Source organism: Mauremys reevesii, linkage group 11 (genome assembly GCF_016161935.1).
Source record: "Mauremys reevesii isolate NIE-2019 linkage group 11, ASM1616193v1, whole genome shotgun sequence".
In the NCBI taxonomy this organism is placed as follows: domain Eukaryota; kingdom Metazoa; phylum Chordata; order Testudines; family Geoemydidae; genus Mauremys; species Mauremys reevesii.
Window position 1 is genome coordinate 29,529,428 of NC_052633.1, and position 22,570 is coordinate 29,551,997.

General features: G+C 40.5%; 1 protein-coding gene across 18 annotated transcripts in view; it reads right to left on the bottom strand.

Moving 5' to 3' along the window:
- The window catches only part of LOC120374264, a 280,532-nt gene that overhangs the window by 14,767 nt on the left and 243,195 nt on the right, over positions 1-22,570 (bottom strand). For all 18 annotated transcript variants that reach the window (XM_039493641.1, XM_039493647.1, XM_039493642.1 and 15 more), the window contains 2 exons: positions 18,138-18,236; positions 6,402-6,638 (listed from right to left, as the gene is read on the bottom strand). In XM_039493641.1, the coding sequence (XP_039349575.1) occupies positions 6,402-6,638; positions 18,138-18,236 (336 nt within the window). The remainder of the gene's footprint in view (positions 1-6,401; positions 6,639-18,137; positions 18,237-22,570) is intronic.

The following is a 22,570-nucleotide window of genomic DNA, read 5'->3' on the forward strand; positions in this document are numbered from 1 at the left end:
ATGTTCCTTAGCCTCCTCACCCATCAGACGACTGAGAACGCGTGGGGGGAGGCTCTGTGCACCCGCCCATTCCACCCCAGTGGACAGCCCAAACAAAAGGCTGTCATTATTTTGAAATTTTTTTTGTGGCCTTTTCCTTCCCTCCTATTCTCCTCCCAAACCCCACCCGGGCTATCTTGTCAGTTCTCGCCCTCTTTTTATAATTAATTAATAAAGAATACATGATTTTTAAATGACAGTGACTTTATTTCCTTAGGAAGCAAGCGGTAATTGAAGGGGGAGGGTGGGTGGCTTACAGAGAATGAGTCGATCAAGGGGGGAGGGGTTCATCAAGGAGAAACAAACACAACAGTCAGGGGCGGCTCTACGTTTTTGGCTGCCCCAATCAGTCATGCACGGGAGGCACCCCGGAGCCGCGGGAGCAGCGGACCTCCCGCGGGCATGACTGCAGAGGGACCGCTGGTCCCGCATGGCTCGGCTGGACCTCCCGCGGCTGCGGACGGTTCGCAGGTCCGGCGGCTCCGCTTGAGCTGCCGCAGTCATGCCTGCGGGAGGTCCAGCCGAGCCGTGGGACGAGCGCCCCCTCCGCAGTCATCCCTGCGGCAGGTCCAGTCGTCCCGGGGCTCCGGTGGACCTCCCGCAGGCATGACTGCGGCAGGTCCGCCGGCACAGCCTGCCGCCCCCCCCGGCCGCAGGGGACGCCCCCTAGATTTTGCCGCCCTAGGCACCAGCTTGTTTTGCTGGTGCCTAGAGCCGCCCCTGACAACAGTCACACCGTACCCTGGCCCATGATGAAACTGGTTTTCAAAGCTTCTCTGATGTGCACCGCTTCCTGGTGTGCTCTTCTAATCGCCCTGGTGTCTGGCTGCGCGTAATCAGCGGCCAGGTGATTTGCCTCAGCCTCCCACCCCGCCATAAAGATCTCCCCCTTACTCTCACAGAGATTGAGGAGCACACAGCAAGCAGCAATAACAAAGGGGACATTGGTTTGGCTGAGGTCTGAGCGAGTCAGTAATGTGTGCCAGCGCGCCTTTAAACGGCCAAATGCACATTCTACCACCATTCTGCACTTGCTCAGCCTGTAGTTGAACAACTCTTGACTACTGTCCAGGCTGCCTGAGTATGGCTTCATGAGCCATGGCATCAAGGGGTAGGCTGGGTCCCCCAGGATAACTACAAGCATTTCAACATCCCCAACTGTTAATTTCTGGTCTGGGAAGTAATTCCCTTGCTGCAGCCATTTAAACAGAGTAGTGTTCCTGAAGACGCAAGCGTCATGAACCCTTCCTGGCCATCCCACGTGGATGTTGGTGAAACGTCCCTTGTGATCCACCAGTGCTTGCAGCACCATGGAAAAGTACCCCTTGCGGTTTATGTACTGGCTGCCCTGGTGCTCCGGTGCCAAGACAGGGATATGGGTTCCATCTATCGCCCCACCACAGTTAGGGAATCCCATTGCAGCAAAGCCATCCACTATGACCTGCACATTTCCCAGAGTCACAACCTTTCATAGCAGCAGTAGATTTGCCCACTCCAAATTGATTCCCGACTGACCAGTAGCTGTCTGGCGTTGCAAGCTTCCAGAGGGCTATCGCCACTCGCTTCTCAACTGTGAGGGCTGCTCTCATCTTGGTATTCTGGCGTTTCAGGGCAGGGGAAAGCAAGTCACAAAGTTCCATGAAAGTGCCCTTACGCATGCGAAAGTTTCGCAGCCACTGGGAATCGTCCCACACCTGCAACACTATGCGGTCCCACCAGTCTGTGCTTGTTTCCCGGGCCCAAAATCAGCGATCAATGGCTAGAACCTTCCCCATTACCAGCATGATCTCCAAAACGCAGTGGCCTGCGGTTTGAGATAATTCTGTGTCCATGTCCTCATCACTCTCGTCGCTGTGCTGCCGTAGCCGCCTCCTCCTCGCCTGGTTTTGCAGGTCCTGGTTCAGCATACACTGCACAAGAATGCGCGAGGTGTTTACAACATCCATGATTGCTGTCTTGAGCTCAGCAGGCTCCATGTTTGCCGTGCTATGGCGTCTGCACAGTTCACCCAGGAAAAAAGGCGCGAAACGGTTGCCTGCTACTTGCACAAAGGGAGGGGTGAGGCTGTACCCAGAACCACCCGTGACAATGTTTTTTGCCCCAGCAGGCACTGGGATCTCAACCCAGAATTCCAATGGGCGGGGGAGACTGCGGGAACTATGGGATAGCTATGTGATAGCTACCCACAGTGCAACGCTCCGGAAATCAACACTAGCCTCGGTACATGGATGCACACCGCCGAATTAATGTGCTTAGTGTGGCCATGTGCACTCAACTTTATACAATCTGTTTTAAAAAAACGGTTTCTGTAAAATCGGAATAATCCCATAGTGTAGACATACCCATAGAATACCAACCTTGCTTGCAGAGTTAGACCTAAAAATATAGTATGGTGGTTTAAGACCAGGCAGGCACACAGCAGTTCCTGACTCTGTCACAGGTTTCCTTACTTTAGACTTCTGTAAAATGGGCATAATGACACCTATCCATCTTTGTAAAGCACTTTGATATCTTTGAATATAAATTATTCTACAAATGTGACGTTCTTATTATTCAAAAAATTCTAGAGCATCTATTCCAACTAGACCACAGGACCCAGAACAGTGTAGAGGAAGCCTCCCCCCATCCCCTTCTCTGGGGTCACTAGGATCCATGTGGTGTCTCAGACCTGTAGGGAAAACCACAGAGAGAAGCCAGCCAGAGACTCCAGCCAGTAGAGCCAATAGCAGCCAAAGCAGGGATTGCTGCACTGGTGGGGTGGGAGTATATGGGACCCAGCAAAGGCACCATTCCCCCCAGGCAAAACTGTGCAGAAGGGACCCCACACACTCTGGGGCCACCAGGAGCCAGCCAGAGATTCCAGCCAGTTGGACCAGAAGCAGCCAAAGCAGGGACCTTTTCCACAATTGGCCATTTCAATCAAATGTGTACAAAGTTCTGTCTTTCTTGGCCCTGTGCTCCAATCCCTCCCTCGCCTCTCCCCTATCCCAAGTCTTTTCACCTCAACTTCACTCTACACCTGCCCCTCCTTGACCTCTTCTCCCCTGAACTGTCTCCCTCACCTTCCTTCTCTTCCATTTTTTTTCCATATAGCTGATCCCCTCCAAAGTAACTTGAGGATTCCCTGATCGTTTGTCTCCAGCTGACCCATGCTTCCCAGGAGCAGAAGGGGCAAAGGTCCCAAAACTATATGGAGGCACAGCTCTTCCCAGCTGATAGCCCTAGGAGCAGAACCACGGCTTGTCCCACACAACTTTATAGATGTTCATGGAATTTTCCATTTCCCACTACAATCCCTACAAAGCCACCTCCCTGGTTACAAGAGGGGGATGATCAGGCCCCATGTCACCATAATGACCTATGCAAGATGAGTAATTGTAAATAGATATTTTTCTTACATTCCGCTCATGTGTATTTAGTTGATAGAGAGGAGTGTTTGATAATTGAATTCCTGTGCTTCCTCACTGAAGTCACTTCCTGATAAACAGCCGAAGTATTTTTTTAAATAAATAAATATGACATCTTGAATAATCTAGGCTGCTTGGCTGGACAGAGCTGGTGTGGTGTTATCATGGTACAACAATATGTGTTATTAGTTCTCTTCTAAATAGCAGAACAGAGTCCAACTAAAAACATCATAAATGTATTATTCTGTTTTGAAATAATAATTTGTGGGAAAATAAAAACTCGTAAACACAATTGTCAGTTATCTCATCAAAAATATCTTGAACCTTTGCTTTTAATTTTATTTCCCCCCAAAAGAACTGGGATCCTGCCCAACTTCAGCACAGTTACAACTTTAGTTCTTGCAGTTGCTATTTGCAAGAGGTAGCTAAACAAACACCTTTATCAATAAACTAATGGCACAATTTCCCCTGAGACTGCTGTCATGTATGTGCACAGAACAACACCAGATTTTGCAGGAGAATAATGCTGGTAGAAATTGTGAACTGGTTCAAATAAAATTTAAACAGAACACAACCTTCATCTGAAACTTACCCAAACCAAACTTGAGCCTTTTTCTGAGTTTTTCACCAACAGAAGTTGGCCCAATAAAAGATATTACCTCATCCACCTTGTCTCTCTGAGGTTTGAAGAAAATTCAGTTTTCTTCTTTTTAACATTGCTTTGCACTTTTTGATTTTAGCTGAAAGCATTAAGTACTTAAAATACCAAGGGTGGGGAGGAGGACTAGGCCTGCGGTATTTAAAACCTGATTGTAAAGAGGACATGTATAAATAGCATGAAACTGGCCTCTCCCAGGAATTTTCAGCACTTCTGCATTTGCCTGAAGCCAAATGAGCAGGGACATGAAAACTTTTTAAAACTTAAAAATGGTCATTCTTATTTAATGGAATTTGTTCCACCTTCCCTAATTAAGGCCTTGTCTACACAACAAAGTTGCTCTAGTTCAACTTAGATTGGTTTATAAATCCATTTAGTTAAAACAGTGCAAACCCCTGTGTAGAGATTCTTCAGTTTAAAAGTGGCTTATTTCAATTTAGCTTAAACCAAATTCCTAATCCAAAAGAAGATAATCCAAAATAAACATAGTGTAAACTGAAATCAGAATGTCCACACAGTCTTTTGCACCAGTTTAAGTAAATCACTATTGAGTATAGTATTAGACCATAATTTAAACTGCTTCAGTTTTCTTGTGAAAACTAAATCCTACAAAAGTTAGTGTATTTTTTGCATCTATTACCTACTGTGATTTGTGGGGTAAGTGTAGCATTCTGTATTTAACTGTCTCATCAAATTCTACAGATATTGTACAAGCTGTAGCTATATGGAAGATGGGGAAGATCCCATAGTGAAAAGGAAAAAAAAGGGAAAGAAAAGGTAAGGTATGGAATATTTAAGGAAAAGGGTGTGCTCTTCCATTAATGTTATTTTTATATTAAAGATATGGCAAAGGAATAATAGCACTATACAACACACACCAGTAATATGTGCCCACACTGGGAGATTTGACAATAGAATCCTCATTGGTGCCAGCACCAGCCATGAGGTTCCAGCAATTGCTAGTATTTGATCACCTTAATTAAGCCTGTCAAAGCCTGTTCTGCATTTGGACTCTGGTGAGGAAGGTTTTACAAAAATTCCTTAATGTAGACACAGCAGAAATGACACACATAATTGTGGGGTTTTGTACAGTGAAACTGTTCACATCATTGCAAAACACAGATATTCAGTAAATGTCTTTAATGCTTTCTCCCACCACATTGATGAATCTTGCTGTTATATTATGACTTCTAGGAGATCCCAAATAAGAAAAGAAATTTTCTATTTCTTCCTTCTTCCACCTCTAATAATCAAGTTGTCAGCACTGTGGCTTAACTCAAGTATCACTTGCATTTTCCTTTTAATTAAAAATGTTAATCAATGGTAGCAAAAAATCTTTCTGCTTAAAATAGAGCAGTTTAATTAAAATGAGACCTAAAGAAACAACCTTGCTAATTTCAGAGAAGTCCTAATTATTTTTTTTTAAATCCAAACACTACTGACTAAAGAGTTGGTATATCCATTTGCCATTGATCTTCATCAGGATCTTTCAAATGCCAGGACTTTTCTACACATAAAAATTGTGCTAATTTAACTAAATCATTAGAAACTGATATAGTAAAGGGGATGCAACCCCCTTGTGGGGACAATCTTAAATCGGTTGAGGAAGCCTTAGATTAATTTAGCTTAAATCAATGTAAGGCACTCAAACCAATTTAAGATTGTCCACACAATGGTGACTGCACTGACTTAAGTACATCCGTTTCTAAAACAGTTCAGTTAAAATTAGTACAGTTGGTGTGTGTGTAGACAAGGCATTATTAATGGGTATAGAGAAGTAGCAGGAAGAGTGTTACCAGTTTTAACTTCATTTTGGAGAGCACCGTTTTCGGAAATCAGTGCTGCAGGGAATCAGTGTCAGACAACAAGTGCTTTCTGAATATTTCAGTCCTTGGCTGACTACTTCTTAACTCTAGCTCACATCTCAGGCAAACAGTGGTTGTCATTAAAAAGATTTTCCAACAGTTACTCCACAGTTGCCACAACTGTTTCCTGGTGTTAATGAAGACCTATCAATTGAGGCCAGTGGAGGATCTGGCCCACTGGTCACAAAACGTACTTGAAAGATGCAATTCTTATTACACCTAATATAATCATATCACTTGGTATATAGGACTTGATATGAACAGCAAAATAGTCATGGTTTGGTGAACATCCAACTGTTTACAGGAAATATTACTGCCAAAGAGGTAGCATTAAAGCAAACAGCTCTACTTCTAATTCGTAAATCTGGTTCATAAGTTTTCAGGATCCTGATTGTTTTTCTTTCTTAAACTTCAGTCAATAATAGCACTTACTTTTGATGGTAACTTTAAATTGGCAGGAGGCTTCATTTCCTGCTTCATCATGGGCGGTGTATTGCACTTGATGAGTTCCATACCGGAAACAGGAGCCACTGGATATTGAAGCTACTGAAGTAAACACCCCACTGTTGTCGCTAATTTCAGGTTGTTCCCAGCTGACCTGTACTGGATCAGTCTCTGTGGTTATGGTGATGTCCCATGGGCAATTTGTTATGGTTGGAGGAATCGTATCTGTGGAGTTCAAGGGAGACAATTAAAAACATGACAAGCTGTCACTTGCTGTGGCACAGCGAATGGCTTGAATAATGCATTCTTGCTAGTAGTAAGTTGCAACCTGCTAAGCAATAAAGGCTATTTAAGAAGAGAGAAAGCACAAGATAATAAATGATATTACCGAGACAACATTTGTTGCACAACTAACTTTTGGAGACATTTCAGATCTAATTAGATTTATAAGCTGTTTTTTATATGAATGGGGTGACAATAGTGCAAACTGTGATTCTTCTCATGTAAATAGAACAGTTCCCTTTATACAAAACAGTCCAATGTTTATTCTGCATTGTGCACTAAATAACAGGATGCAGAAAACAAACACATATAGAACCTGCACTAAGAGTCTTCTAGGTTTACTGTAAGTTTTTTGAACCACTTAAAAATAAAAAAACTGTTGCAAGCATGCTCAAACCTTCATGGAAGTGCAGCAACCCTTTGTCCAATGTTGGCGGGATTTTCCTAACCTCCAAAGAGAGGAACCTTTTCTTAGTTCATCAGCCAAATGGACATGCCATGGCATGGAGCTAAGGACTGGGGCAATGGGACAAAGAGAAGGAGTGGGATTTGTGTATGAAAGTTTTAGAAACCCACAAACAAAAATTACAATAATAATTCGGTAAATTACCAAACCAAAATAAAAAGATATAAGTTTGGTTCAAATTTTAGAGGACCCACTGGAGGGGTTCATATCAATGTAACTAAATTGAATTAGAAAACAAACTACCCAGTGCATAAAACACAGCTGTGCATGTAGTCACGTTCTAAGAATTAAAACTTTGGGCTAACACAGTAAATAGTGATACAATGAGGAACGGTACTATATACTGTATGAAGGAAGGAAGAAATATTTTTCATACCCAGAAAAATATTTAAAATAATGTAATGTAATACATTGTTACCTATGGCTCTATTAGCAATGTTATTAGGGTTAGAATTCTATATTCACCTGGATCACCAGAGGTGGCCTTCATGATGGTCTTTGGTTGGAGCTTGGAACTCAGAGTCAGAAGACTCCCACTGGCTTTAGAGGGGGTTATTGTATATAGCTAAATCCTGTGCAACTCTTCAGGAAGTTAAAGCAACATTTTAATGCCTCATTATACCCTTGCAACTCCACAAACCCCAGGTTGCATCATTGAGGACAGTGCTTGGCCCAATGGCTCTTAACTCTTACAGCTATATTGGGAACACATTAAGACCAGACACTCTAAGAATATCACAATTCCCAATATAACAAAGTTAAATCACAGAGTTATACTACTGGAGTAAAGATAATAGGCAGCGCATGCTTTTCCTACCCAACGGGTAGTTTGCATTTCTTTTAAATAATTTTCCAATTGTAATCGAAACTGGAGGTTAAACCTGCAGGTAGGAAAGTTTTGTTCCCATTTTTTAATGCAATCTGTGACATCATCCAAATTCTAGGCCACCATCATACCATTTAGATGCTTGTAACTACGAAAATATATTTTAAAATTTGTTCACACAATCTTCTAGCACACAAAAAGCAAAAGTGTTCAAATCACCTTCATGAAAAAATTACAAGAAACCTGTTTGCCTGTATCTGAATAATTTTTAGGCTATTTGGCAATATTTCAATTTATTTTTAAAAACTCATCGTAAATGTGTGACTGAATAAGAAAAATTTAGAACAAATGTTCACCTCACTAATGAGCATTTCTTCTCTCTCTTTTTTCCCTTTCTCTTTATAACTTTCTAGGGCAAAAGTTCACAAAGAGCAGGGCTCTCCCATCTGTTTGCAAGCTGCCTGTCAGTTCTTACGCTCTGAGCAACTTCCCTGCCAGTTTACAAAGTTTTGGCTGCAAAAATTCTCTTGTTCTGAGAAAAGAGATGATGTGCCTTTATGAATAATTGACTTTTTGTAACCTTGATCTAATCCTAACAGAAAATCATCATCCCCAACATAATAATGATCACTGCGCTTATTTGAGAAGATTATTATGTCGATATCACTATTTGTTTTTATTTTGGTAACACGTAGCCCCATGTAGGTTTAGGACAATCTGGGGACAGATGCTGCATAAACACAGAAGAATACATTGTCTCTGCCCCAGGGATCTTACAATCTAATCAGAAACAAGCTGCAACACAGAGTATAACAGAGGATAAACAAGTAAGTACAATCAGCTATCCCTGACTGTTATTCATCCTAGTTCATCTGTAGTTGGTTGATATCTTGTAGCCCCCAGGACAGAAGAGGGTCAGAAGGATTTGCAAGATGAGATGAAGCAAGATGATTCTTATGGATCACCTGAGGGAGATGTTCCATGTGTAGAGGGCAAAATGGAGACATTTGTGAGAATAGCAAACTAATGGCCATGCAGGGCTAGGATCTTCACTGAACAGAGAGGAAAAACATGGTTAGAGCCAAGTAAAGTGGAGACACATTGTAAATGGCTTTGAAGACAAGATATTTAAACTTGTGATGGAAAACAGGGAGTCAGATGGAAGATTCATAAGGTGGGGCAGGAAAGATGTGGTCAGAGTGATGGGCAAGGTAAAAGATCTTAGCTGCTATGTTTTGTATGAACTGGACTGTGATTGTTAGGGAGGCCAGAAAGAGAGACATTACAAGCCTTACTACCCGAAATTTGTTTTTTTTGCATTAATTTTTTTATAAAAAACAAATTTAAAAAACACCAAAAAAAACAAAAGAACCACAATAAACACCCATGGTGGTGGTGCTAGCGTCGATTTCTGGATGGCGATTTCTTCTAGCTTGTCTGTAAGGTGCTAGTTCCTCTCTATAGCCCTCCCCCCCAGCCTCCCCCCCTTCCCGGTTCCGGATTGAGATCCCAGTGCCTGTGGGGGCAAAAATCATTGTGGGTTGGTGGTAGTGGCCGTCTGCAGTTGGGTCTCAGGAAAGCAACGAGCAAGCAAAGCTTTTTTGCTTTTTTTTTCCTAGCCTGGCAGCTGCCATGCATGGCAGCAGCTATGGAATCATGGAGCTTTTTTGCGCTTTGCTGACTCCGTATGTAGACTAGATACCACTCAGCGCTAGGCACAGCCACACACTGCTTTGAGCATGCTTTTGCATTTGCATGAGAGCAGTTACTAGCCATATTGCACCATCCAAACCCCTTCCATAAATTGGAACTGAGGATGATCATGGCTACAGTCCTTTGTACCTGCTTGCTGTGCCAGCCTGCCCAAATCAATCAAAAAAAGCCAAAAAGGGGTTACTAGCCATATTGTACCTTCCATTTTTTTACCATTGGCTGCTGCTGTTATAGCCCTGTGCCGCGATCAGCCCCAAAAAGCAAAAACCAAAATGGGGAACCTGAGTCAATCCCTTCCTCCTTTCTAAAAAAAAAATAGAATCTGCCTGCCCTAATATAGGCAAGTGTGCTAGAGAAACCTCTGTCTCTGTGTCAGAAGAAATTATATATATATGCTATTGGGGGGGGGCTCCTGTAACAACCCCACCTGTTGATTCTTTCTTTCCCAGCCTTCTCTGGGCTACCGTAGCATTCCCCCCACTTGTGTGATGAATTAATAAAGAATCACACTTGTTAGTGAGAAATGAGTGGAAGGCAGGAAGGCAGCTATATAGTCAGAGGCAGACATAAGCAGTGTGACAGAGAGTAAGAGAAGCATCCACTGCCCTGCCAGAGCAGCAGGGAATCTTCTCTTTTGAATCTTGGGGGGGGTGGGGCTGATGGGGGCTCCCTCATTTGCTATGATGATGATGGTTACCATATTGCCCCATCACCATCCATCCAAAAAAAAGGGCCAATAGGCTGATGACCAGGGCGTTTACCAGTCCTTTGTCCCCATCAGCTGAAGCTGATCATGAGGATGATTTTCCATCATTTTGTCATCATTTTATTGCTTATGATGAGATGGATTGGATTTTTCTTTTTTTTACCGCCCAGCCGCCCATGGGGGGGGGGGGATGTTGTTGTTGTTGTGTGTGTGCTGCACTATCGCTATCTCTGCAGCATTCAGTAAATATAGTGGTGAAATGTAAAGAGGATGTTTTTTTTTTTTTCTCTTTCTGGGTGGGGTGGGGGGGGGGGAGAGATTGCAAGCTATATGCCTGACCCTGGGGCACTGTGTTTGACCCTAGAGCATTTGGAGCTCAGCCAGCCAAAAAAATAATTAGGAGGAGCTGCAGGAACTGTGGATAGCTTCAGTCCTCCAGTCCAGATTTACTTTGCTTTTTTCACGCTTTGCGCGCGCTGTCTGCGCTGAGTCCTGCTGTCTTCTCTTTTAAAAGGATTTTAAATTTTAAGGATTCGGACGGAACGGATAGGATAGAGCGGATTTGCCTTATGCCCACATCCGCATGGTCCATCGGGAGCTCTTTTTTTTTTTTTATTTTTTTTTTTGATTTGGACTGCTCTCGGGAGGCCACGCTGCGCTGGGAAAAAAAAAAAAAAGGAAATATTCAAAAGTTTTTTGTTTTGCCTTTTTACACCGAGTTCAGATCCAGGTTCAGTCGCGGCGCCAGAGCGGTCACTGTGGTGCCTCGGGATAGAGGCCAGGCCCGTACATCCACACCGCCCCACACTATATAAATCCGATATATAATATACTAGCCTCTCTCGTTAGGGGAGGAGAGAAGAGAGTTTTTAAAAGTTTAATAAAAAAAATCGAAGGTGCCTGCCTGTGTGTGTGGTTTTTTTCGTTAAATCGGTTTTACGCTCCTAAAACCGATTTAAACGCCTAGTGTAGACCAGGCCACAGTAATCAAATGTGAAACCGTGAGGGCCAGATTCTAGCAATTCACTCTGTGAAACAAGCAGCTATAATATAATACAATGCCAGCACCATAGTGGTAAGTAGCTCTACTACATTAGACAGTAAACAACTTCAACAATAAGGCCTTAAACGACTGTGTAAAACTAACCATTGAGTGCTCTCTATCAGAGTGTAATCATGTTTGATTGCTGAATCATGTAACCATGAGTATATTTTAGGACAGGTACACTATGTTGTGGATTTTCTCTTCTAGACCCAGTGGAAATGTTTCACATTTTAATGCAGAAATGATCACATTATTTATGAACATCAGGATATGAATCACCTCAAAAATAGCTTTCTCCAGTGTATAGCATCTGTGCAAAAATAGTATCAGAGGGGTAGCCGTGTTAGTCTGGATCTGTAAAAGCAACAAAGAATCCTGTGGCACCTTATAGACTAACAGACGTTCTGCAGCATAATAGTGCAAAAATAGTTTGTTGTTGAAATGTTCAGGAAAAATGTTCTGAAAGTCCTTGGGCCAAATGTTGCACTGATTTACACCCTCTGTTGCCCCATTGATTGACATGGGGTTTGAGTCAGCACAGAATTCATCCCTGTGTTCAGATTTGGTTTATATTTGTGCCCTTCATCGTACCACCCAAAACGCCCATCTAATCCTAAATATACCTGTGTCAAATCCATCACAGTACATGTGAAAAGAGGATGTATTTATTTAGAAAAAAGATCCCGCAAAAGCTGTACATTGTCTAGGGCTACTGACAGAGCCTTCCCAATACCATGTAGTGTCTTAAGCTCCAAGCTTTGCGATTCTGAGGGCAGAATCCCATTGATTTCACTGGGGCTTTTCCATGCAGGCTCATAATGCAGGACTGGGGATTTACTCTGCAAGTAATTCCATTGCTTTCAGTGGGACTAGTGCACTAAGGTATCACTTAATGTCATGGTGGTAGATTCTGGCCTGTAGAAATTTCAGCCACTGGTTTTTAGACTTTGTACATCTTTTCAAGTATTTTAGGTGTACTTTTCTTAACGTATAGGTTTAGTTAAAGAGAAGTTGATCTGAATTTTAACTTGATACCCCACTTACCAGGAAAAGTTACTATATTGCATTCAGGGTTTTTTCTCTGAATTTCAACATGAATTGGCTACATCCTAAAGAGCAACCATACATATTGTAAGAATATTGTGAATGTAGTCTATTTGCAAAGATTGTTTTCTGAAATCACATTCAAATATTATGGCTTTGACGGACAGTTCTGGTAGAAGTTGTAGCCCTGAGGATTAATCTGTTGGTCTGTATAAAATGTCTTTTTGATAAAAATGTGTAGGCTGCATAGATTAATAGAATTATTTACAATAAGCTGTAATGCAAGATACCTAGAAGTTTCTAGGCCAGACATCTTGGCCAATTTCCTCTGTGACGCTGAAAGCAACCTTTAAGACCCTTACTCAGAAAAGTAATAATAGGATACAAACCTACGCAAAATGTCTAGGGACCTTTTGAATATCTGCTAACCTTTCACCTAGATAGGGTGAAAAGTGGGGTTTTTCTGCCCACAAATTTCACACATACACCCGCAGATGCGTACATATCTGTCATTAATACGCACACAAAAGGTCAGCCTATGAAAACAGGTACCCTCACCTTTCCATGGGGGAAAGACAAATTTGGGCATAGGAGGAAGGATTTCTCCCTATAAAAAGGGTGACAATCCACCATTAGGCAGGCGATACATCTTTCTATTCTCCATCGTCTCACTCTGCCTACACCTACGTAAGCTGTCAAACTACTGATATGTCGTAGTGTTCTGTCCTTTCACAGTTGTAAGTATGAACAAATTCTTATCTCTGCTAAAGCATCTATGCTAAGAAGGGTCTAATTCATAACCAGTTTCTTTATAAACTTCCTCTATCATAGGTGTGAACAACACCCTCTTTGCTTCAGAGTGCATTTAAAACTGTGTATTATCATAGATTCATATCTCTTAAAGAACTGTGATATTTTGTAACTTTGTAATCTCAAACTGCTTTTAACATTTTATATTTACTTCTTGCTTCATTGATTTTAAATAAAAGGTCTTAATTGACTATTTCTGTCTCAGTGTAATTTCCTGTCAAATACCCCAATCTCCTTGTATAAATTCTGTGAAGCCTGATTCAAGACGAACTTTATCTTCTGATCAGACATATTAGAAAATTAATTAGAAAATTAATTATTAAATAAAACTAAATTAAGTGGATAAGTTCCACTGTCCCTACTAACCCTCCCCAAATCAGGCTACAAAGTTAGTGAATGAAAGTTTTCACCACCAGCAATTGGGGCAGAGAAATCAAATCTTCATGGACCCATAAAGAAGCAAAACAGCCTTAATTTTAGCTTAAATTTTTTAACAAACTTAAAGACCATTTTTAAAGGCAAACATGACTTGTTGTAAAGCAAAAGCACTGATTTCATGCTGCTGTGTTAGCAGACCAGTACTTGTATTTGTCAGAAGGCACTGGATCTAAGTTGTTTTTCCCATTCCTTCATTTTGACCCGGATTTGTCTCTTCATCAGACAACACTGAACATTTTACCTCTGAATTTTTCATCTTAATTTAGGACTGTATTTGATATCAGATATAAATCTAGTAGGAGCCAGTTGACAGAGAGATTATAAGAGCAAACTAAGCTGTAAAAACACAGTTCCAAGGGTACCTTGTGAATTATGATTTTAATAACAGACCTGTTATGTGAAAAATAGACACTTCTCAAATCTCATAGTTTATCTCTGAGACTTGTTATTTTTCTTTGTTACATAAACTTGATTTCTGCTCTCATTTGGGCAAAAAAATAATCCCATCCAAACTATACCTATTCGTTTCAAAAGAGACTCAGGCCACCTCAGCATTTTGATAATAGGGTCCAGAAGAGTTCTTTGAGGCTGAGCAACATAAAATGTGCAATGTCCCCTCACACTGTTACTCTAAGGAAGGAGAGCCCTTTTTCATTAACTCTGATCAGCGCCTTTCAGGGCCTTCTCCAACAAGAGAATAGATGTCACATAAAAATAATAATTGACATTGCCATATTTTGGTTTTATCCACCTGTCATTGAGTAAAATTTTCAAAAGACACCTAAGTGACTCAGGAGTCAAAGTCCCATTTTCAAAAGTACTTTAGGAGGCACTTTGGAGCCTCAGTCTCGAAAGTGGAGACTCCTAAGTGCCAAAGTCACTTCTGAAAATGGCTCTCAAGGCTGTTAGGCTTCTAGCTTGAGATGGGGCTCTCAGGATTTCCAAGGTCCTTGCCACAGAGTTGGGAATCTGGAAATCCTAGGACCAGCTCTCAGCATCCATGGCTCTGTGGCAGCCTCTCCATGAAGAATGCCCATGGCTGGGACTCCAAGGCATCCAGATTCCAGGGCTGGTGGAGCAGGAAACCTACCAGTGCCAAGAGATCTAGCTCCAGCTGGGGTTCTGGGGGCTGTCAGGCTGTCTTCTGGGGATTGGGGAGCCTACCTACCAACAGATGCCAGGCTCTAGCTGGAGTACTGTGGGGATGGCAGGCTCCCTACCCCAGAGACCCAGCTCCAGCTACTCAAGTTTTGTTGGAAAATATTCAAGCAGCTCTAGTAAGATGAAGAGAAGGGGAGAGTGATCAACAATACTAAGGGCAGTGCAAGTTTAAATGTGGTAAGGCTGGCCTTGAAATCTAGCCAGGGAAATGATCCTTAAATGATTATAGCAGTTTCACTGGGGTGGACAGAACATGTGCCTTTGCTCCATAATCCAAGATTTTCAATTTAATTTGCCTTTAGTTTCCTCTTCTATAATATGAGGACAATGATACTTACCCACACTGTAAAAAACTTTGAGAACTATGGAAAGAAATGTTATATAAGAATTACTCTTTATTTTCCTTCACCCAGATTCAGACACACGCACACACTCAATACATGCCAACAAAGAAAATCCCTAACAGGCACACAATTACACAACATTTCCAGTGTTGTCTTGATCCAATTTATCTAACTTTACTTCAGTGAAGAAGTTTGGTGATGAATATCTAGCTGAATGACTGGTGACAAATGATATCTTCAACAACATGAGAATGAATCATCTCTGATCTTGGACATCTGTTGGTTCTGAATGATACTTGTGGTAATTTCCTCTGCTATGTTCATCAAAGAACTTGGGAATTCATTCAGGAAAGACAAATTCCAGCTAATCATTTGGTATCATTTCTTGCCTCGTAGTGCATAGGCCAATTACAGTCATCTTTATTTCTTCATACTACGAGATCATTTTCAAAGCTAAGCTCAGCTTGGCACTTTCACAAACATTTTTGTTTACTTAACATTTCACTGTTTACTTCTTACATAAATTGCTTTTGGTTAGTACTTTCCCGCTAACTGGCAAATCATCAAAAAAATAGCAATATTCTGTAGCCAAAAGATGAGAGAGCCATGCAGCCACTCACTGGAAAAAGCCAGAGGGCCCAATTTTGGAACTCATTGGTGAGCACTTCCTAAAATTATTAATCCCATTGGCTCCAGTAACAATGCAGCTATTTTCTTGAATAATTGTTCATCAGCATAATAAGGATTACACGGTTGGGTCCAAAATGTACAGGTTCAGAACATTTGAATTAAACACAAGCATCACTGTGAAATATTGAATTCCAAAATAGCAAAGCTCATCCAGCACCATTTTTAGAGGATTACTATTTTGGATTAGGCTTTATCAAGTATCGTCAACCCCAAGCATTCAAATATCATGAGGTTTATTAAAAATAAACAATTAGGGGGTTATTTGCCTTCCTGGATGAGAAACTTACTATTTTTTTAAAGATTTTCATGCGGCTTCTTGATTGCAGCAGCTGGGGCTTTAAGAACACCACCAAAATATTGCAGGACTTATAATAAAATGGCCAGCGTAGGCAACAGTGCCTTATGTTCAGCTCTTGCTGAGAAATGATTGTGACTTCTGAGGCAACTGAACCAATTCAAATGACCCTAGTTCTTAATGAGGTCCTGGGTTAATTTGAATGATAAGATCATATGAAATAAAATTGGATATTATGTATTTTACATTTCCAGTGACCATATTGTAAATATCCCATATGAACACAAAGGCTATTCACGTATTTTATCACTTAAAAAAAACCATGCTTCATAGCTATGTCACTATGTCTATTAAATAAAGACATAGTTGCCTTTGAAGTGATTTTGATTAACATCACAGCTCCAAATTATCAGAGGTGTTAAGTAAGATTTTTGTCATTTTTCTAGACTGCACACAAAGAGCCAACACGTTGTGAGCTACGAGGAACACTTTGCCTCTCATCTGAGCAGAAGCAACATGGTGATCCACCAGTTACCAGTGATCACCTATGTAGCAGTGGTTAAAGCACACAATTAAGACTCAAACATTTCTTTTCTACAGACATCCTATGCAACATCCTCATGATTAAGATTTATAGACTTGGGAGATTGGACGTTACTCACCTGCACACCATTCTGCTTTTGGCTAAGTGGTGTATAGAATGATGTTAGTCGAGTACATCTACCTAGCACATATCGTGCACATGGAAGGATCCTGTGCATGATGAAGAGTCCCTGTGTGCTATTCACTTTTCACCCTCAAGCCCCGGAACAATACAAGATCGATCTCAAGTATATATGCATGTATGTTGCAGTTCAGAAGAGGAACATGAGAAGGGGCAGGATAGTTATCTCCCAGCTGAAATAATACTGTAACCTTCCCATCGTATAACGCAGCAATAAACATGGACAGAGCAATTTCAGAGATGACTAGATTTTAATATTTAAATCTACAAGAACTAATATCAATTATTCTGGATACCAAAATAAACAATCCTACTGTACAGAAAACTGAGGTATCCTTTTACCCTGTGTAAATACATTTTAAAAACTTTCACAAAGCTTATCACATTTACTCTAAATTTGAGCTTCACAACATGTCTTGACTTCAATTGCAGTTGGATTTTTGTCATTGTTGTTGTTGTTGTCGTCGACACCTGGGGAAGATTTTCAAAAGTGCCTAAGGTATTTAAAAGCACATATCTCAATGACATTCAGGAAGTTGAAAGTCAGTGGAATTTGTGTTCCTAAATAATTTAGGCCCTTTTAAAAACATGTCTCTTATTATCTGATATTTATTTGCATGTCAATGAAAATTATTTTATTATTTAAAATTATTTCATAATATTTTATGCAAATCACATCATGCATTCCAGCTCAAGGTATTTAGGATGCAAACTGAAAAGCATTTTTTAAAATGAATCAAACTGTCCAAGCACAAGTGTAGGTTTAAGCCTGGATTTTACAATCTTCATGTTAGTCCTGATGTTCAACCACAACCAACCCAAAATATGTGCTCCGAATTCCCAGGAAGAAAAAAAAAGTTTGAAACAAAAATGCTTTTAAGTTGATTCATTTACTAGATGAGGGGTGATGAGGTTGGGTTTTACATCAGAGTGCCAAACCTCATTGATTGGAATTTGATTTTGCAAAACTACAATCAGAAGTGTTTAGGATCCAGGATCTAATTTATCTGAATCATCATCAGATTCACAGCTGGTTTAGATCTGTGTAGCTCCTTTGAAGTCAACCAATTTACACCAGATGATGATCTGGACCATAAAGTTTGTGGATAAAAAAAAAGTCTGATTTTGTCCAATGTCTATCACTTTTTAAGTAAAGTTGTTCAGTCAAAGGAAATATTACCTGGTTGTTTTGATTTCTTTGGTCGTTTAATTTTCATAGCTGTAGCTCCACGTCCCTCTACATGAGCTGTGTAGATCTCAGGAGACTTTTTCAGATTATCTGTAAGGGCAAAAGAGCTTAAAATTTCATGAAGACCCCTTCAGGATAGCACATCGCATAAAAAAAGCTTTTCAAGGAAATGTCAAAGATGAACTTTCTTTTCATGTTACACAATAATATGTACTCTAGAGTATATTATCTGGAGCATAATTAGGAGCCTTTGAACACTAAGGAAATAGTTGCAGAAAGTTAAAAGTAGCAGACATAGTGAAAACTAAATTTGAAATTTAATATTATTGGTGTCCTATACACAGAACTCTTAGTCTCTATAGCCACTGTCCTTGGCCTCTCTCTACTGGTACAACCAAGATAAACCAATCTTTTAGAGCCTTTTAGGCATTGTGTGCTGCACTGAGCTTGTACCTTGTTTCTATCCTGTTAAGCTTAGTTCTAACACAACCTTTTTCCTCAATACAATTAGTGGTGCTAAACATTAACAAACTTTGGCCCCAATCCTGCAATTTCCAACACCTCAGAGCCACACTGACTTCAAAAATAGCTCATCTAATGTAAATTTTAGGATTGGGGACTTGGTTTATTTTTCACCCCTAAACAATTTGTTCATAAAAGGCTGAAAGCTTGAAGATTTAGGTAATTATTTAATGGCTTAAGTTTGGTTAAGTTAATGTGATAAATAGAAAGTAAACATTGGACATATGTGTCTTTTGATAATTATACTTCCATCCTCAAGTTAGACAAAAGTACACCCAAATAGCCATGTTAAATCAACTTTATTAAGGTTGCAAAGGCAAGCACACAAAAGTAAGGAAATGCCAGAATTAGGGTTGTCTATTGCAAAAAACAAACAATTTTAAATTAGTCACACATATAATGGGAAGCCCTGGATGCCCACTCTTACAATAGGGTTCAAAGGAGTTCAAAGAAAGCAGTTAGGTTGGAGTCATGGGCTGATAGATGGGGGGAGTGAGATAAAATGGTAACAAAGATGTAAGCATGAGCAGGGGTGTGGACAAAGCAAGAGTAGCTAATAAAGGGATTCAGGGCAGGCAGTGCAATGACTGGAGCAGCAGATGAGGATGACGACCTCACAGCAGCATTCTGGTTGGCTGAATATTTTCATTTTCAGGTATAAGCCTTTACTCGTGTGTTACCATTTTAAGATAATAAGTGTTTTGTTTCGGTGAATTACATCAAACTAATAAAAATGGCTTGCTAGGAAACAGAAAGAAAGCTGAAAAATAGCAAGCAGCCACATGGAGCTTGCAGACTGATATGGTCCATCTACAGTAACTGTCGCAGAAAATTTGTTGCTGAAGATACACATTTCAGATAAATCTCAAACACAGACTGCTATAGGATGGATAGACATGACTATTAAATATGTACTTAGGCAATATTGAAGGAGGGAGAGTGAATAAAACCCATTGTACTGTAGAAGGAGACCCACAAGCACACATGAAGATGTACTTGTATTGTTATTTAATCCAAACAATGCAGCAGAAATTACCTGCTAGGTATTTATTAGAGTTACTGGAGGAGTGTTTACCTAACTGCTGGGTGGGAAGTGATAACTTCTTGGCTGCTAATGTTTTAAGTTTATGTCTGAAAGAGTGAAGGGTTTTTTACTTATAATTTTTATTATTTTTTCCAAATACAAGAAATATACCAAAATACCAGATTCACCATAATACACAAAGTAAATAAAGAGGGTTAGTATAAAGGGAGGGTAGGGCAAGCGGCATATCTATATTCAGGGTCCATGTTAATCACAGACCACTAAAAAGTCAGCCCCAATTGCTTTCAATTTTTCAGGCATTCCTTTTCTGCAGGATGCCAGTTGTTACTTAGCTGTGAGGTCAGCCATATCAATGAGCTGGGCATCAATATTTGTGGGGATTGACTTTTCCATTTTTGCAGAATTAATATTTTAGGAGTCCAAAGATGGATGATAGAACTACGCAAAATAGTGAGGTTTTGAACTATTCATTGTTATTTATTTATTTGTATTGCAACAGCACTTCCATCCTCTTTTCTCAGGATTAAATGTACCCAGTTTTCTTCACCATTCCTTATAGGTGATTTTTTTCTAACCCTTTTATCATTTTTGTTGCTCTCCTCTGGACTCACTCCAATTTGTCCTCATCTTTCTTAACGTGCAGTACGTAAAATTAGTCACAGTACTCCAGCTAAAACCTCACTAGTGCTGAGTACAGTGGAACAATTATCTCCCATGTCTTACATATGATACTTCCATTCATACATCCCAGAATGGTACTTACCTTTATCACATTGTTGACTCATATTCAATTTGTGATCCACTGTAATGCTCAGATCTTTTTCAGCAGCACTGTTGCCTAGCCAGTTATACCCCATTTTGCATTTGATTTTTCCTTCCTAAGTGTAGTACTTTGCACTTCACTTTAAACATTGGAGTAGTCCCAGTAACTTGGCTGGGACTGCTCATGTACCTAAAAGCTGTACGTGTGTTGCAATGGGACCAATGAGTGCACCTTGAAGGTTCCCAGTCCTTTATATTTTTTTGTTTCTTTGTTACTTATAAATAGAAATCAGCTAATGCCATGCATCTCTACTCACATCTCCCAAACAACTTAGTAAGTATATGTAATCATAACAGAGGAACTTAAAAAGAACTGGAGAACAAAATCTTCCTTAAGCCATAACACATAAAGATATTCAAATAATTAGCTGTTGCTCTTTCAAGCATATGCTAATTAACAAGGAAGTATAACTTGAAGCATAACTGGAAGGAAAAATCAGTTATGCTTGGGACATTACCTTAAATTGTCATGTTAGAAGGACAGTTAGCCCCTGACTGTAGGGAAAGGGGTATTTTCATTTTTTTCTATAGAAATATTTGCGAACCTAGTAATGAGATATTTTGAAGGAATTCACTCTTCAGGGGATTATTTTAATCATCCATTTAGCAGTTAGCACTCCCTCCCCACTGGGCATTCACCTGATATAGCATCTTAAAGGGTGGGAGGTGGAATTATTCAGACATATTTGGTTTCTAGTTTACTACAAATTTAAAACAATCATTTAGAATGAAGCCTTAAGTGCAGTGTCACTAAAACACAGAGAATGGCAGAGATTGCCAATAGAAGCCAGTGCATTAGAGACCATTCTTGGCAGATCACAGCAATGAGAATATCAGAGCCATACATTCTAGTACTCAGTCCTTTGCTTTTCCTGGATTAAATGGACTGGTCGGTAATTCTGCAATTCTTCATAGCTAATCCGCTCTTTCAAGCAGGAATGAGCTTGCAAAATGCTCATACAAAGAGCTAGGGTCCAAAGTCATAAATAACCACAAATAACTGCAGGTAATGGATACTACATATCTTAAAAAAAGCTGATACTCTTGTCCTGAATTTACCAATTTATGATCCAATGAGAGTATGTTATGCAGAATATATATGCAAAATGCTTCTAAATTAACTCCCACTAATGTTAACAAGAGCAACACACATTACTTAGGGACAATTTAAGGACCCTTGTTCCCCTACAGAGGAATAACACAAAATAGGCAGGTAGATATGCTGAGTTTCTTCTTAATTATTTTTGGGGGGCTGATTATGTTGCCTCAGAAATTATAGAGGGTTTCCCCCCCACCAAACCCATGAATTCCCTCCCATGCCCCCATAGCCATCCTCCAATAGACTGCCTGTCTGCAAATGCCCCCAATTCTTTTTGGGAACTCCAGTCTGTAATAAGCATTTCCTTAGTCAGTGATTCTGTCCCAACCCTGAAGAGGGCCTTCTGCGGGTTCACTGGGAAGTGGTGGTTTTCCCCACCTCTCAAGCTGAGATCTACTGGATTTAACTTCCCTCTAAAACCGAGGAAACCATGCAGGGCTTAGATCATAACGCACAATTTAGAGACTTTAGTCTTCAGAGCTCATAACATGGTAAAGCTTCCTGATTATATATTGGCAGATAAATGACTGTGTAAAGCTCTGTACCATAAAGTACACACTAGTTATAGTAAGTATTTGAAAGAAAACAGATCTTAGCATCTGTACTCCATTCCACAGAACTTTTAGTAGAGGCAAAACATGAATGGTGACATAAGAATGAACACACTGGGTCAGACCAAAGGTCCATCTAGCCCAATATCCTGTCTTCTGACAGTGGGGCAATGCCAGGTGTCCCAGAGGGAATGAACAGAACAGGTAATTATCAAGTGATCCTTCCCCTGTCACCCATTCCTAGCTTCTGGTAAACAGAGGCTAGGGACACCATCCCTGCCCACCCTGGCTAATAGTGATTGATGGACCTATCCTCCATGAATTTATCTAGTTCTTTGTTGAACCCTGTTATATCTTGGCCTTCACAACATCCTCTGGCAAAGAG